This window comes from Heterodontus francisci, chromosome 8, assembly GCF_036365525.1.
Source record: "Heterodontus francisci isolate sHetFra1 chromosome 8, sHetFra1.hap1, whole genome shotgun sequence".
Taxonomy (NCBI): Eukaryota; Metazoa; Chordata; class Chondrichthyes; order Heterodontiformes; family Heterodontidae; genus Heterodontus; species Heterodontus francisci.
The window spans coordinates 80,084,771-80,102,343 of NC_090378.1; the positions used below are offsets into that span (position 1 = coordinate 80,084,771).

Sequence of the window (17,573 nt, forward strand, 5' to 3'; positions counted from 1 at the left end):
CCATGATGAAATGGTTCAGTCTGCAGTTTGGTCTTCTAGGTCTGGAGCTGCTCAAGGTTATCCACTAAGGCTATCTGCAGTCTCCTCCACTGCAAGTCAGCAGCCTTTCACCAGTCATGCTGCAGCCACTGGGGTAGCAGTGTGTAAGAGCATTAGGACAGGCAAAGGCACATGGAGACAGCCAATGGGGGAATGCACAAGGATGATGAGTTGATTTTTGTATGAAATATTGAATGGTTTGATTTATAAATTTGGTTTGGAATGTTTATTTTGTGTTGGCTTTTATTTTTGCATTGTGGCCAAGCAGGTGCTGTGATGGTCAGTGACAGATTGAAAGGTAAGGTATGGGATTGTCGGTGAATGAGGAATTGGAGTTGCGGTTACAGGTATCACAGTGGGATGAGTTCTTCACAGACAGCCCAGCCAGAATTGGGCAGTCTGGGTGGCCTCCATTGTTCCTCTTCCTCCTCCTCCTTTTCATGATTCTGCTCCTGTTCCTATAGCTGGTGGCAATCACTGTGCCCTCATGATGGTGGCTTTGTGCCACATGTAGCTGATGAATCGTAATACCCGGTTTGCAAAGTACTGCAGGGCTCCTCCAGAGCAGTCCAGGCAGCGGAATTGTTGTTTTAGCATGCCAATGGTCTGCTCTATCACATTTTGTGTGGCATCATGGCTTTCATTGTATGCATGCAGTGCCATGGATATTGTTGTGATAGTGGAAGTAAGCGAAGCTATTTGAATACATTTTTATGCATATATACATGCCACAACTGGAAGTGATGTAATCACCCACGTGGTGCAACCATGATGCCCAGCTATGAGTACATGTAAGAATAGTGTCTCAATAAACCACCAAGTACATCGTCTATGCTGACTCTTCAACTGAGTTAGTATTGATCTAAGCACAGATAATATGGTAGTAGCGGTGGTGGATTGGCAGCTGAACAAGAAGTGGGAAGCAAGCTGTGCAATCTGGCCATAGTTCTCCCGACGTGAGTAACAAAATATTAGAAGCTAGTTGAACACACACTGACTCTTTGCCCCAACCAGGAAGAGTAAATGAAGCAACAGCATTAGCCAGTGAGATGAGTACAGCGACAGTATATCCAAATGTGATTTTACTTATGCCATGGCCACATCTGCGCACCAGTATCCAGCCCCAGCGCCAGAGGCCCTCCTATCTCCGCAACCTTGAGGCTCACACTGCAGCCGCACAGCTCAGGGCATGACTCCAGTCCAGCTGCACGCCATTGCAATCAGCTGCCACTTCGCTATCGACATTCGTTCCTTAGAGTGAGCAGTGGCTGAAGACAGAGACCATGGCGACCAGGTACCCAGAAATGAATTGGAAGGTCTCCGATATCCCAGGCAAGTTTCAGCTGTTCAGACAAAGAATGGAGTTATGCCTTCTAGATAATGAGGTTGCAGATACAGAAAAGCAAACAATCAAAATTAAAACTGCAATTGGCAATGAAGGGCTTCGGAGGATAAACACCTCCGGTCTATCCGAAACCGTTCTGAAAGATGCTGCAAAGCTCTGGTCAACACTGGAAGACCAGCTTAAAGTGAAGGTAAACTTCAGAATCCATCGTTTAGAGGTTATGAGTTATAAGCAGAAAACAAACAAGAGCATCGACGAGTTGTCAGTAGGTGCAGTGACAAAGGAAAGGAGTGCGACTTCACAGATGCAGAGCTCTCTGAGCGTATCATGGAATTAGTCCATGATACGCTTTCCTTCAGGAGCCAAGGTAAATCGCGGCAAGAACAAGGCCATGTTCATTGGGAACTGGGCTGACAGATCCTTTGTCCTCGTCACCATCAGGTCAGATTACTTGAAAGTGTTGGGGATATGGGTCAGAGGGGCCAGGGTGTGCGTCAAAACCTGGAAGGAGCGCGGAGCCATGGTAAACCATAAACTGAGCATGTGGGAGCAGTGTTCTCTCTCCATTGCAGGTAGAACCTGGTCATCAGGTGTGAGGCACTCACGTTGTTACTGTATGTGGTGCAGGTCAGGCCCATACCCCACTCCTGTGCTGTGGCGGTCACCTGAGCCATCTTCCATTTTATCTGGAGATCCAAAATGGAACAAAGACAGAACAGGATGAAGGACACTCATGATAAATGTACTGATGCAGAATTACCTCCACGCCATGTCGGTCAGAAGGTGAAAGTATGCACCCACAGAAACAAATGTGGATTCTGGCAGAAGTGTCAAAAGTTTGCGGGGAACCATGATCCTATGTGGTGATGACACATACGAGCACATGCGCAAATGCAGCCTGTTCCACTGAAACATCACTGTCTGCGACGTTCAGGCAGCTGCCAGGATTAAAGATGTCGCTGCTCAATTTATCACAGAAAAACAACTTCAACCCATGGCAGCGCACAATGGACATGTTTGATACTCGGAGAACGTTGCGCTGTTTAAAGTCTCATCAAAAGGACAACACCTCTGACAGTGCTGCACACTCTCCATAATTCTGTGATGTTTCAGTGCCATCCCGCTCTCCGGCCTCTGATGACGTCAGCGGGCCGGTGCGTTGTCAGTAGTCACTTTGAAGAAAAGATAGGTCTTACCTCAGAGAACTCTCTGTCAGCCATGCACCAGGCAATCCAAAAGCATTGCCTACACGCAAATGGGTCCGCTTTACTGACGAAGGGGCGACAAGTACCAAACCGAGCACACTGACACCTAAAGACAGCCATTCCATGCCCAAACCTCAGGCCATGAAAACAGACAGCTCAAAATCACACCAGCACGTAGCTGTTACCAGGTCTGATCGAGTCAGCTGCCAACCAGCCCGTTTCCAAGAATACGAAGTGTAGTTAGCACCTTGGAAAGTAGTCATTTTAAGTGTTGTTATAAATTGTAATGTTCTATGTGAAGCAGTGTTTATAGTTGCTTTGAAGTCAACACTCATTGTGATGGCTATAGGCATTTAGTGTTATTATTATAGGGGAATGTGTTAAAATTGAAAGACGTTGTATGATAAGATATAAATTTGCAAATTATATGTGCTAGAATACTAACATTGATACCATTTTTCTGGCACAGAAGAAATACCTAATTTTTGTCACACAGACAAGAAGTGCAATGATGAAAAATTCTGCACTAAAACTGAAGAGTTACAAAAATTGACTGTGTCTTTTATAAATAGACCTTTCTCTTTAAATGTGAACAATTCTGCTAAAAATGACCACATTTGCATTCAAACATGGCTACACTGTCTGTTTAGAGCAAAGGAATACCTTCAAAGCCAAGAGGTGTCAATTGCACCCATCCTACACCCATCCTGAAAAATTCCCAAATGGAACGGGCTTTTCTGAAACAAAGAAGGTGTGCAGTGGAAACATCATAACTGGATTATTCCCATCCTGGGCCATTGTGTGATCGCCATGGGCAAGAGACCAAAGCGTCTCCTGCCAGAAGATGATGTGCCAAACTTTTTACCTTAAAAGGGCATCCCTCAAAGAGATGGAGAGAGAGACATCCAGAAAGAAGCATCCACGAAGCTTGTTACCATCTAAAGGGTCTGAGAAAATCCAGCCAGACAGATGTGTCGTACCCTGCTGTAGAATTCTACATCTGTACTTACACAGCAGTGAATTAGAAGTGATCCACTTTCTTCAACTGAACTTTCAACCAAGAGAGAAACCTACAAACACCTCAGGCCTGCAACCAACGAGAACGATTTCTGAGAGAATTCAACAGGTTTACCATGACCACCCGCACCCCCCCCTGAAACCTACCCACCACTTACCATCGCTTACCCCTTTTCCTCTCTGTCTGTCTCTTGTGTGTGTATGTGTGTGCGTGTGCGAGCAAATGTGTGAGTGGATGCGGTTGTGACAATTTTGGGTTAAGGCATATTGATCAAAAAAAATTGATTTTTTGTGTTAAACTTACAAGAAAACCTTTCACTGTCTGTTTATTTGACAATTAAAACAAAAAGGGATTAAACCCTAATAGCAAAACACATTTGCTGTGGTCAGGTGGGAGTTGAACAGTGGGAACCACCCAAACCCCACACCACATGGCTGTAACATTGTGTACATAGCAATGTTAAACTGAATTGATCCTCTATTCAAGGAAATTGGGGTGTTGTGATAGTAGAAGTAAGTGAAGCTATTTGCTTGTTTATGCATATGTACGTGGCACGATCAGAAGTGATGTAATCAGCCACGTGACACGCACCTTGATGCCCAGCTAGGAGCACATACAAGAACCGTCTCTCAATAAAGCACCAAGTACAATGTCTACGCTGACTCTTCAACAGACATAAGCACACATAATACAACAGATGTGTGCATGGATTGTGCACCGGAATCATCAGCCATGTCATGAGCTGATAGCCCTAATCATCCAATAGCCAGCCTTTGGTTTGATGTGGTAGCTCATGTGCAGATGGCTCAACAGACTGTACATTATAAAGGCATCAAGACTGTTGGCAGGATATTGGGCATTGACCTGCATGATTCGCTGCCTATGGAACAAACCAGCTGAACGTTGAGGGCGTGGAATCCTTTTTGGTTGTGGTATAGGACAGAGTGAATGGCAATGTGCAAGCATTCTGCACCATGGGGAAGCCTGGAATCCTTGCGATGTCGTGTGTTAGCTCCATCTGCTTCTCTGTGGCAAGGGAGAATGAAATGTAGTTAGCCCTCAATGAATAGGGAGCATCAGGACCCCCCTCAGGCAAGAGTGGAGGTCAAACTGTGAGATGTTGTAAATATATCCAGCTGCCGCATGGAAGAAGCTAGATGCAAAGATGTTCATGGCCACGGTCACATTCACAGACACTGGCAATGCGATCCCTGCCATGCTCTGAGGTTGCAGTTGCAGCTGCAGTGGGTGGCAGATTTTAGTAATGATGTCCTTACTGAAGTGCAGATATCGCACCCATTGGCTGGGATTTTATCTAGGCAATCGAGGTCTCGGCCACCGGCGAGAGCCCCTCGTCACCTCCTCTGAGGAAGCCCCGGCGCATTACATGCCAATTAAGGACTTAAGTGGACAGCAGCAGGCCTAACCCAGGATTGAGGACCCTGGTGATAGAAGTCCCGCAAGCTGAGAGCTGCCGGCCAATCAGAGGCCAGCAGCTCTTTAACTGAGCAGCGCAACCGTGGAGGCAGTGACTCCTGTTTGTACTGGACTCACTAGTGGCGCTGGACCCAAGCCACAGGTGAGTCAGGGCAGGAGGGGTTTTGTGGAGTGGAGGTCGCTGGAGAGTGGGATGTAGGGGGGCTGGCAACAAGGGCAGGGGGTGGCTCTCGGAGGGCCTCCTCTTCCCGATGCCGGGTCCCTTGATCAGACACTATGCATTTTAACGGGAGAACCCCACCCCCGCCCCCACCCCCGCCGCCCCCGTAGCCGGCAAACAACCAGCATATGTTTGCCTGGCGTGCCCCTCGTGTGGTGACAGTCCCGCCGCCATTGGGCTAATACTGGCGGAGGGGAGATGAGGCCTTTAATTGGGTATTAATTGCCATTTAAGGGCCTCAATTGGCAGCGGGGCAGAAAGGCCTTCCATGGGCCTACCTGCCCTGGATTTAATTTTGGTGTAGACGAGAAGGTAGCTGGGTCCCCACCTGCCATCATCCCACCCAATTATTTGCACTCCCTGCCTCCAAAGGTGCTGTGGGGACGAGCATAAAATTCCCCCCATTGTTCCTCACTGAGATTTAGGTAGGAGAATTGCTCCCTGCACACCCTGGACAGATATGACCATCTGCTGAGAGCCCTCCTCTCCCTTCTCCTCCTCACTGTTCTAGCAGCTTGTCCTGCTTTGCATGGCCTCTGTTCATTCTCCAAGTCACGCTGTATTCCAAGGGAAATGCCAACTATTGCACCCATGTCTGGGAGCAACTGGCAACTTTAAACAACTATGAAAAGCACCGAACAGTTGTATAATCGAAACAACAGACAGAAAAAACCCAATGAGCAAATAACCTGTAAGTAGTCGATGATCCCTTAAATAGCACTGGTGGTTGCATTGGGGGTCCTTCCCTCAACTGATTGTGTGTTCATCTGTGCAAGGTTAGCTGGTGAGTTGATCTCCAAAATGGCACAGCTGGCGTTAAATCAGTATTCATGCTGATTGAAGTCATGATCCACCTGCTCTGCATACTTCCTGTGGCCATTCACTGCGCACACGTTAACACCCTCACCAATATGACATTCAGCACGACTTACCCCAAAAGTGTGCACATGTGCTGCAGACGCCATTTTGGACACCGAGTGGTATCAGTAGTGCACAAAGGGTGCTACCGATCTGAATTTCGCCCACTAACTTTTCACTTATTGCATATGTCTCATCAATGACATCTACTTTGATTCGTACATATTTTCAGTCCAAAGGAAAGTTTAGGACAAAAAACGGTTGAATTCTAACGATTGTAACACTTTGCGTAGGATCACAGTCTTCTAATGGAGAAAGGTCAAGCATTTCAGAGCCACAGCAAAGCCATCCTGAAATACATTGGTGATGATACCAATATCCATGAGAGAGACCTGAAAGAAACCACTGTTCCGATTGCAAAGGTAAGAACTTAACCATTACTAATGATAATACTAATGATGGTTACAAAAAATGCAGCCATTGTGATTTCTTTGATCAGCCTTTCTGGTGTAGAAGAGGAAGGACAGAAATGCTTTCATGGCTGTTGCGAAATATACTGCTTGATGTAGAACTAAGCTATGTATACCATATATACTATATTACATTCAAATTAACCCATCACAGTTGGAGGTCAATGAGTTTATTTTAGAATCCACAAGCTAGTAACACAGTAGCAACAGGAGTAGTCCATTTAGCCCTCGAGCCTATTCCATCATTCATTTAGATCATGGCTGATCTGTATCTTAACTGCATCAACTTGCCTTGGTTCTGTAACTCTTAATGCCCTTGCCTAACAAAAATCAGGGAAAGCAAAATCAGCCTGCTCTTCATTACATACTGGATGGGAAGCGAATCAGACTTTGTTCATTCTATAGAAAAATGCACCTAAATAATACTGATCCAATGCTTCATGTTCTACCCTCAATCCTGTTCACTTAATACTGAACGTTGATTGCAGGTTAATATCGATGCTGTTGTTCCTACAAACCCCAAGTCAGTGAAGGCATATGAGGAATTGACTTCTATGGGAATGTTACAGCAGCAACTTATGTGAGTAACTCTTTATAGTTCTCCTGGATTCAACTTCACTACTAGCAAAACTTGCTTACATGTGTTGCATTATTTAATCCATTATTTCAGGTGGTAAAAAACATCAGAGTGCAATCCCAGACAACCTTTAACAAGAACAAATGCTTATGAAATTGCCCCTTGTGGATGCTGAGAGTACAGGAAAACTTGGGAATATTGCACTGGAGTACCAAAAGGCAATAGATTTCTTGCAGCCTAATCTGTGCTTCAACAACCCTGGTTATTTTCCATACTGCTTTCATCATGCTAAGGCTGTGTGCTGAAGCCAGCTTTTAACTGCTAGTGTGGAATGTGGCACTTTGGAACACTGAGTTATCTTCCTAGTATGAGGCCATATGATGTCTGGATCTTTTGAGCTAGCATTTTCCTGCTTGACAGTATTCCAGTTAACTATGTCACACAGCCAGATCAGGTATTCCTTTCAAGAAACCAGTTAAAGGCCTCTTGAATGCATATTGATGTGGTTAATGTGCCATTAGGTGCTCTGCTGATCAATTGATCAAGGCAGTCAATCAATCAATGCAACCTTGTTGAATGCGTAACTAAAATAGCTTAAATTTTCCTCCATGAACCTTGGTTTAAACAGAAAATGCATCACTCTGTGTACAATTTATCTGTCCAGTGGATGAGGTGTTACTTCTGCAATATTTTCTTTGTCTCAGTTGTTGAGTATCATATTCAGCATGACTTTGATGTCTGTGCACCATATAAAAAGCAATAGAGGGTGAAAGCATGTAGTATAGATATACAATGTATGAGTTCCATTCTTAATTCAGCTTTCTGTTATCCACAAGTGAATGGATCTCTACTGTTGTTGATTCAACTATTTGATTTTTGTTAAAGGATACTGATGGTGAAAGTTACTTTTTAGTTGCCGTAGCTTTGTTATATAATTTGCCTGTTAATTCAAAGTTGTATTATCAAGTAATGATGGCAATATTATTAGGATTAGAGTAGTTATTGATAGGAACAAAGGGCAATCAAAGGTGAAGTTACTAAAATGGAAAAGTGCTAATTTCAGTGAGTTAAAAAGGGATCAGGCCCATGTGGATTGGAAACAAATATTGATATGCTAAACAGTAAATGAACCATGGGAGATCTTCAAGGTAGAAATAGTTCAGGTACAGACACATTCCTATGAGGAAAAAGGAAGGGCATCCAAAACCAGAGTTCCTTAGATGAATAAAGGTAATAGAGATTAAAATAAAACAGAAAAGGGAGGCTTTTGATAAATTTCAGATTCATAATAGAGTGGAGAATCAAGCAGAGTACAGAAAATGCAGAAGAGAACTGTAAAGGAAGTAAAACTGGAGGATTGTTTATGTTGCACCCTTGCTCAAAAATGGGAAGATGGATAAACTCCGTGACTACAGACCAGTCAGCCTAATGTCAGTGGTGAAGAAACTTTTAGGGACTATGGTCTGGGAAAAAATTAATTGTCACTTGGAAAAACATGGGTTAATAAATGACAGTCAATTCAGGTTTGTTAAAAAGGCAAGTTATGTCTGACAAACTTGATGGAGTTCGTCAATGAAGTAATGAGAGGGTTGGTGAGGGTAATGGAGTTAATATTGTGTTAATGGAAGAATGAGAAGAGGCAATATGAACTAAATGGTACAACTTTAAAGGGGTGCAGTAATAGACAGGCCAGGAGATTCACATAATCAAATCTTTAAAGGTAGCTGAAAAAGATAAAAAGGCTGTTATAATAGCAGATGGGATCCTTGGCTTTATAAGTAGAGGCAAAGAGTACAAAAGCAAGGACATTATGCTAAGCCTCTCATAAATCAGTAATTAGGTCTCAGCTGGAGCATTGTGCCCAATTCTTGTTGGATGTCAAGGCCTTGAAGAGAGTGTAGAGGAGAATTACTGGAATGATATCAGGGATGAAGGACTTAAATTATGTGGAGACACTCGAGAAACTGGGATTGTTCTCCTTGAATAGAGAAGGTTAAGGTAAGATTTAATGGAGGCATTCAAATTTATGAAGGGTTTCAATAGAGTAAATAATGAGAAACTGTTTCCACTGGCAGGTAAATTGGTAAGTAGAGGCCTCAGATTTAAGATAATTGGCAAAAGAACCAGGTGGGAGATGAGGAGTATTTCTTTTACACAGTAGGTCCTTATGATCTGGAATGCACTGCCTGAAAGGGTGGTGGAAGCAGGTTCAGTTGTAACTATCAAAAGGGAATTAGCTAGATCCTTGAAAAGGAAATATTTACAGGGCTATGGAAAAAGAGTGGAGGAGTGGGACTAATTGGATTGTTCATTCAAAGAGCTGGCACAGGCACGATGGGCTGAATATCCTCCTTCTGTGATGTGTCATTCAATAATTTTAGTTTGAATTATGCAAAAACCTTACATGGAATGTATTATGCATAATTTCAAGTTGAATTAAGCAACTTTGAAATAAGAGGATTAGACTGTTCTAGGAATGCATTTGTGATGCTTGTTTACTTTCAATGTTTGTCGTGTTCTTTTCTTTTCTCCTCTGATTTCCCTCCCCCCCCCCCCCACCATCTTAATCGTTTCCTGAAGGCTTTGACTTTTACTGGGGTACATTTTCAACGGCCCTGGGTGACTTGCAAACTTTTCCCAAGTGGCCATTCTTCGTGAGTCTAGATATTGTCAGTAAACTTCTCAACTTGCATACATAATGGGCTGGATTTTGTGATCAGCAGCAAACAAACAGTGCCAGCCATTCAGCAACAAAAACAACAAATTGCATTTATATAGCGCCTTTAATGTAGTAGAGCATCCCTAGTCATTTCACAAAAGTATTATCAAACAGAATTTGACACTGAGTCGCAAAAGGAAATATTAGGTCAGATGACCAAAAGTTTGGTTAAAAAGGCAGGTTTTAAGAAGCATCTTTAAGGAGAAAAGAGAGGTGGAGAGGTTTAGGGAGGAAATTCCAGAGCTTAGGGCCTCAGCAGCTGTAGGTAGAGCTACCAATGGTGAAGTGACTAAAATTAGGGATGCACAAATGGCCTGAATTGCAGGACCGCAGCTATTTCAGAAGCTTGCAGTACTGAAGCAGGTTATGGAAATAAGGAGGGGTGAAGCCATGGGAGGAGTTGCAAACAAGGTTGAGAATTTGAAATTGAGGCATTGCTTGACTGGGAACCAGTAGACTTCAGCAAGCACAGGGGTGCTTGGTGAACAGGACCTGGTGCAAGTTAGCATGTGAGCAGTTGAGTTTTGGATTACCTTAAGTTAACAGAGTGTTGAAGATGGGATGCCGGCCATGGGTCCTTGGAATAGTCAAGGCTAGAGGCAACAAAGGCAAGGATGAGGGTTTCAGCAGAAGATGAGCTGAGGCAGGGGCGGAATCGGAGATCATTACACTTACACTTGCCCATAGACTTCCTCTGAGTTTTTGCACTGCTAATTGATTTAATTTGAAAACTATTACAGCACATTGTCAATTTTAGTGCTTTTCATGGCTTCACTGATCAGCTAACTCAGCAGAAACCAACCATAGAACCTGAGGCCATTCTGGTTTGTATGGCTGAGCTGCTCACTTCCTTACTCAATTGAAACATTGGGGAACTGGTTGACAGTTCATGGAATATTACAGGAAAGACTCATGATTATATTTTGAACCATTCTATATGAACTGTGTAATGTAACACTTAAATCAGGCATACCTTTTGTAGGTTATTCTATAGCTTAGTGCACTTCCTTTTAAATTTTGTCATTTTGTAATGATCTGGTCAGGTCTAATCCATGCTCCTATAGACCATTATTATCTGAGTTGCTAATCGCCCATGACTTGATACTTTTAGTATCTTTTAGTACTTTTTTGATAATTACCTCTACATCTTTATCTTTGGTAGAGAAACGGAGCTGCGTGCCCTGAATGCAGAGGAAAGAGCAACTTCTCTGGATGATAGCCTTCAGGAGGCTTTGGATAAAATTAAGGACCTGACTCTAGAGTTGCAGACAAAAGAAGCAAAGGATGAGCTTCAGCAACCAGAAAAAAGTGAGTTTAGATTCAAGAAGTTTCATAGCCACCGTTAACTTTATGTATCGCCCATGGAATTTGCTCGTCATGACCTACAGGTGCTCAGCTGCTATTCATTACATCACTGTTGTTACTTGCTTTTGGAGAACCTCAAATGACAGGTTTAATTAAGAAATTTAATTATTTCAAATTAATGAAATTAATCTAGTGCAGTTGAAACTGAAATTGTACTGTCAAGAATAATGAACACACAAAATAGTTTCAAATAGTTGAAGTTCATATAGATGGATGCAAGTTAATCATTTCTGGTCCATAACTCTAGCAGACGAAATATCGTCTGCTATTATTGGTCTGATTATAAGAAGTGATGTTCAGTTGTAGTAGCTTCAGTTATTTAAGGTTGAATATTGTTCGCATAAATCAGAAGGTTTTGGAACATTGAAAATTTTGGGAAGAAAGGAAGATGATTCTCATAGAAGAAGACAACGAAAGATAAGAACGAAAGAAAGCCAGATCAGCAATCATTAAAACTTCCTGAATTGTTCAATGCTCCACCTAATGTTCTTCTACATAAAATAGGTTGTACCTTTAGTAAAACAAAGTTAGAGATGACCTCAAAGTATACTAAATCTCTTCTGTGTTCTGAATTCTTTTGAGTGCATGCTGCTATCTTAAAAATTAACTATTAATGTGTTTGGGCGAAACCATGTTAATGATGATTACTACTACCGAACTGTTATAATGTTGCTATTTCTATAGTTGTAGTTAAATAAAGCTGTTATTAGTAATAAATTGAATGATGTGTCAAGTTCTTAAAGACTACCAAGTGTGCTAAATGTAATTTTCATAGTGACACGTCACTTACCTGCTGGCTGAGAGAGTTTATTTAATTGTAGGTTAATGTAAGTCACATCCTGAGCTAAATCTCATCACACATTAATAGAACATCTTGATGTAATTCTTCTGATATAATTGTGAGCATTTTATGAGATTTTTGATTTCACTCTTCCAATGGTCCTTCAGTATGAACATAAGAAATAGTAAATGTGAAAAGGCTAACCTTCCTGTCAACCCCACTCCCTCCACAACTGTATGCAAATCCATTCTTTCCTGGGTCTACTTCAACCATTTATTTCCTGACAAAATGTTCTGCAAAGAACTGCCTAATACTCAAAAATAATCAAACAATGCTCCTATGGGTCTCTCCATTGCTATTATCTCCATTATTCAATCTTGACTGGCTGCCATCCACAGATGAGAACTTCTACTCATGCCTCGTCTGACACCATCAAAGAACAAAGAACAATACAGCACAAGAACAGGCCATTCGGCCCTCCAAGCCTGCGTCGATCTTGATGCCTGTCTAAACTAAAACCTTCTGCACTTCCGGGGACCGTATCCCTCTATTCCCATCCTATTCATGTATTTGTCAAGATGCCTCTTAAACATCGCTATCGTACCTGCTTCCACCACCTTCCCCGGCAGCAAGTTCCAGGCACTCACCACCCTCTGTGTAAAGAACTTGCCTCGCACATTCCCTCTAAACTTTGCCCCTCACACCTTAAACCTATGTCACCTAGTAACTGACTCTTACACCCTGGGAAAAAGCTTCTGACTATCCACTCTGTCCATGCCGCTCATAACTTTGTAAACCTCTATCATGTCGCCCCTTCACCTCCGTCGTTCCAGTGAAAACAATCCGAGTTTTTCCAGCCTCTCCTTATAGCCAATGCTCTCCAGACCAGGCAACATCCTGGTAAACCTCCTCTGTACCCTCTCCAAAGCCTCCATGTCCTTCTGGTAGTGTGGCGACCAGATTTGCACGCAGTATTCCAAGTGTGACCTAACTAAGGTTCTGTACAGCTGCAACATGACTTGCCAATTTTTATACTCTATGCCCCGACCGATGAAGGCAAGCATGCCATATGCCTTCTTGACTATCTTATCCACATGTGTTGCCACTTTGAGTGACCTGTGGACCTGTACGCCCAGATCGCTCTGCCTGTCAATACTCCTAAGGGTTCTGCCATTTACTGTATACTTCCCACCTGTATTAGATCTTCCAAAATGCATTACCTCACATTTGTCCGGATTAAACTCCATTTGCCATTTCTCCGCCCAAGTCTCCAACCGATCTATATCCTGCTGTATCCTCTGACAATCCTCATCACTATCCGCAACTCCACCAACCTTTGTGTCGTCCGCAAACTTACTAATCAGATCAGCTACAGTTTCCTCCAAATCATTTATATATAATACAAAGAGCAAAGGTCCCTGCACTGATCCTTGCGGAACACCTCTAGTCACAGCCCTCCGTTCAGAAAAGCACCCTTCCACTGCTACCCTCTGTCTTCTATGACCGAGCCAGTTCTGTATCCATCTTGCCAGCTCACCTCTGATCCCGTGTGACTTCACCTTTTGTACCAGTCTGCCATGAGGGACCTTGTCAAAGGCTTTACTGAAGTCCATATAGATAACATCCACTGCCCTTCCTTCATCAATCATCTTCGTCACTTCCTCAAAAACTCAATCAAATTAGTAAGACATGACCTCCCCTTCACAAACCATGCTGTCTCTCGCCATTTGTTTCCAAATGGGAGTAAATCCTGTCCCGAAGAATCCTCTCTAATAATTTCCCTACCACTGACGTAAAACTTACTGGCCTATAATTTCCTGGATTATCCTTGCTACCCTTCTTAAACAAAGGAACAACATTGACTATTCTCCAGTCCTCTGGGACCTCACCTGTAGCCAATGAGGATACAAAGATTTCTGTCAAGGCCCCAGCAATTTCTTCCCTTGCCTCCCTCAGTGTTCTGGGGTAGATCCCATCAGGCCCTGGGGACTTATCTACCTTAATGCTTTGCAAGACACCCAACATCTCCTCCTTTTTGATAACGACATGACCCAGACTATCTACACTCCCTTCCCTGGACTCATCATCCACCAAGTCCTTCTCTTTGGTGAATACTGAATCGGTGCAGGATCCATCAGTTATTTTGAGTAATTGATCATTTCAATGTGTATCCGTCTTATAATTTTCAATCCCACCGCCAATCATATTTTTATCCAGCTATTTCTTGACGGAGTTAATTATCTCTGCATCAACTGCTTTTCAGTGATTCAATTTCACATCCTTATGTCTCCAAGGGATTTTATTTTCTAATCTCTTCTCATTTGTTAGATTTGATGTTGCACTCTTTATATCTGTGCTCACAGTCACTATGCACATATCACCACCCTCTATGCCTTGTAGAATTCTGAAGACTTGGATTATACCTTTCCTCTCAACCCTTTTACTGCAATAGTGCAGAATGTACTCACATCTGACATCTGCATTGTTTTTTTGTAGCTGACATACAATCGGAAACTCAAACCTGAAAACTAAAGGAAATTCATTATCTAAATTGGTCAATACTCCTAAGGGTTCTGCCATTTACTGTATACTTCCCACCTGTATTAGATCTTCCAAAATGCATTACCTCACATACCTCTTGTCAGATTCGTATAACATCATAAACTAGAAGCATAGACTAACAATAATGTGACTCATAAGTTGAGGTTACACAAGTTATTTCCACAGAGGCATTTACTGTCTCACTATTCCGATTTTTATTTCCTTAATAAGGGTTTGAATGCTTCTATTTCTAATTAATTTTTCACCCTTATCTTTCCTGATTTCTCTCAACTATGCACCAACTGTGGCAAAAGGGCTGAGAATGGGATTTCATCAGCTTGGAAGGTGCAGGCTTTGAAACTACATTGCATGACACTGATATTGGTGCTGCAATGCAGTCTGCTAGGCTACAGTCAATATCTATTACTTTTTATAATCTGCACCTGGAATTCTTGGAGTAGTTTGATTCACTTTTGAATTTTTTTTTTGTTGCCATTTCTCCCCTTTGTTACCTCTTTTCCTGAATACATTGACTGATCAGTCAATGCTCCGCATGTGCCAACAGCCCATTATTTACATGAATGCTTTGGTGCTTAGACAGTGGGTGTTGATAGGGCATTCCACCATAAGAGGCATTGCTGCCAAAACCAAACCTGGCCCTACCTAATGATCCTATGTTCTCACAATCCAGCAGAGATCAATTGGTTGGAATAGGAACCATGGCTGATTTTTTCCTGTTCCAATCCTGGGCCAGAGTCCGATTGTATAGCTTCAATTCCTGCCCCAGCTGAAATCTACCAATTCAACAGAAAGCAGAATTTTAAACCGGTGCCTTCTGGTCAAGGTTGAAAGGGATATAAGAGATGGAATAAATCAGGAAGTAGTGATTTTGATTTTAAAAGCTATGAGGTTGTAGGAGGAATGAAAGGCCTTGGACTTTGAAGTCCTGGGGATTTTAAATATGTTAGGAAATTGTGGAATGATTGCTTTCAAAACAGTAAGGTTTTTTAAGAGAAGCAACAGTATGTAGAACTCAATAATCCCTGATTCACAGGGTCAAGAAAGGACCGTTCAGAAGAGCACTGACCATAGTTGTATTAATAAAACAGATTTTTAAAAAATGTGTTGGAGAGAGAAATTGGAACCTGAAGGTAAAGTGGAATTGCCCACCTGAAAACAAGCTTTTACTTGTGTCCTGTCCAGGGATTCAAGCAAGATGTTTCAGGGACCTTTTCAGATATGTCAGCACTACTCAACTAAAGGGCTACATAGAGAGTTGATTTGTGAGGGAAAGAAGTGTTTGGAGCATAAGAGAAAAACCATTTGTTGGGCACAGCAACATTAGTAGAGGTGATGCGGGAGTTCCATTTTAGATCATGGAAGATAGTGATGCCAAGAAAGTTAATGGGTGAAGAAGGATAGAGGTTTCGAAGAAAATAGGTGGTAACTATTAGTTACACCTATAATAACATCAATGTGATTTTGAGCCCTTGTATATTTGTTAAAACTTTATAAATGCATAGCACCTTCCATATCATTCTCCTTGGGTAACTGGGATCTGGAGCGTGGTTTCTGTTTGCTTAATTTGGTCAGCAGCAGCTTAAATACAACAGTGCTTTGCCCAGTGTGATGCAACAAATTTACAGATATAGTGTATCACTTGATAGACATGAGGTAAGAATATTACATTTTCATGACACTGAAACACAGAGGCATCACAAATATATTTGCAATATTTTTTCCTTCCATTTTAGAAAATACGTTTAAGAATTGTGATTGTTCCTTAACCCTAAAACCTTATGTTCTCAGTTATTTACATTTGAAAATATGTATGCATTTTCAATATTTTCTGCCCTCCTCCAAATCTTATTTCTCAGTTTACTTTTCACGGTAGATTGCAGTTATTGCCGAAGTTGTCCTCGCAGCATTGCAGCAGGGAGTTTTTATTCCCACCTTCAAGTCTTCAGTTGCTTATGCAATAGGTTGGGCTCCATTGATTGATTTTGGTAGCAAAGTCTGAATGCAGCACTAAATCGCCTCATAAACATTCCCCTACTGGCCTCAGTGTAAATAGCACTCCTGTTCAGTGACACAACTGCATAAAGTACTGAATTTTTTTTCACTTCCCCCCCATCACTCACTGTTATTTGTACATTTTCCACCTGGTTGTCTTATCATGTGGGCTATGTTAGTGCACTCTGGATATTATCATTCCACAGGAGAGGTGAAAACTACAACTCCTGTGATGCACTTCTCTCATGCTCACAGAACTTATCAACAAGCTGAGTTAAGGAATTCAAGCTCTGGGAACAGAGCAGAACTCAAGTCCCAGGCTACACAAAGAAGCTTCTTGGCAGCATTTCTAATATGCAGTGCATAATCTTATGAGTAAGTTTAGAGATTTTTAAAATTATGTAATTTATAGTTTATCATGCTTTTTTATATATATGTATTGTGAAGATGAGGAAATAATATGCTTGCTCAAACAACAAAGAAAATTGAGCGCCTTAGCCAGTTTTATGGAACTTGCAGATTGGTAGATGGTAGCTTTGGAAAAAAGTGGAATTATGTAATTTCTTCTGTGGTGTTTGCTAATTGTTGATGAGTAGTTTTTCCTACATGTCAGTGGAATGGAACTGAATTTTGACTGGTTATAATTTAAGCTTAGTTTAAATAATTGGCATGGTTAATTTAAAAGATAGAAGTTATATGACCCAATTGCTGTCTTTACCCCAGGGACACTTTTCAGGTACAATGCCTGAGAATGTGCTAGTGCAGACATGCATTAGCCACAGGTCATTTTAATTATATAGATTTTTTTTGAAAGGCAGTAGTGAAAGGTTGGAAGTGGCCGAAAGCAAGATGTCACCTAATTGCTGCTTTTGATTTCCCTCATCTCTCCCACTTTCTTAATCATTCTTAGTGTTCTGTATTACGGCCATTGGCCTTACACCTTAGTTTCACAAGTTACAAAGTTTCCAAAATACGGGCTTTCGTT

General features: G+C 42.0%; 2 protein-coding genes across 13 annotated transcripts in view; one reads left to right on the forward strand and one right to left on the reverse strand.

The window, feature by feature from the left end:
- axdnd1 (axonemal dynein light chain domain containing 1) overlaps window positions 1–17,573 on the forward strand; it is a 344,655-nt gene that overhangs the window by 285,902 nt on the left and 41,180 nt on the right. For all 9 annotated transcript variants that reach the window (XM_068037450.1, XM_068037454.1, XM_068037449.1 and 6 more), the window contains 3 exons: window positions 6,416–6,544; window positions 7,081–7,172; window positions 11,051–11,196. In XM_068037450.1, the coding sequence (XP_067893551.1) occupies window positions 6,416–6,544; window positions 7,081–7,172; window positions 11,051–11,196 (367 nt within the window). The remainder of the gene's footprint in view (window positions 1–6,415; window positions 6,545–7,080; window positions 7,173–11,050; window positions 11,197–17,573) is intronic.
- LOC137372938 (podocin-like) overlaps window positions 1–17,573 on the reverse strand; it is a 122,278-nt gene that overhangs the window by 16,960 nt on the left and 87,745 nt on the right. The gene's annotated exons all lie outside the window — the stretch shown is intronic.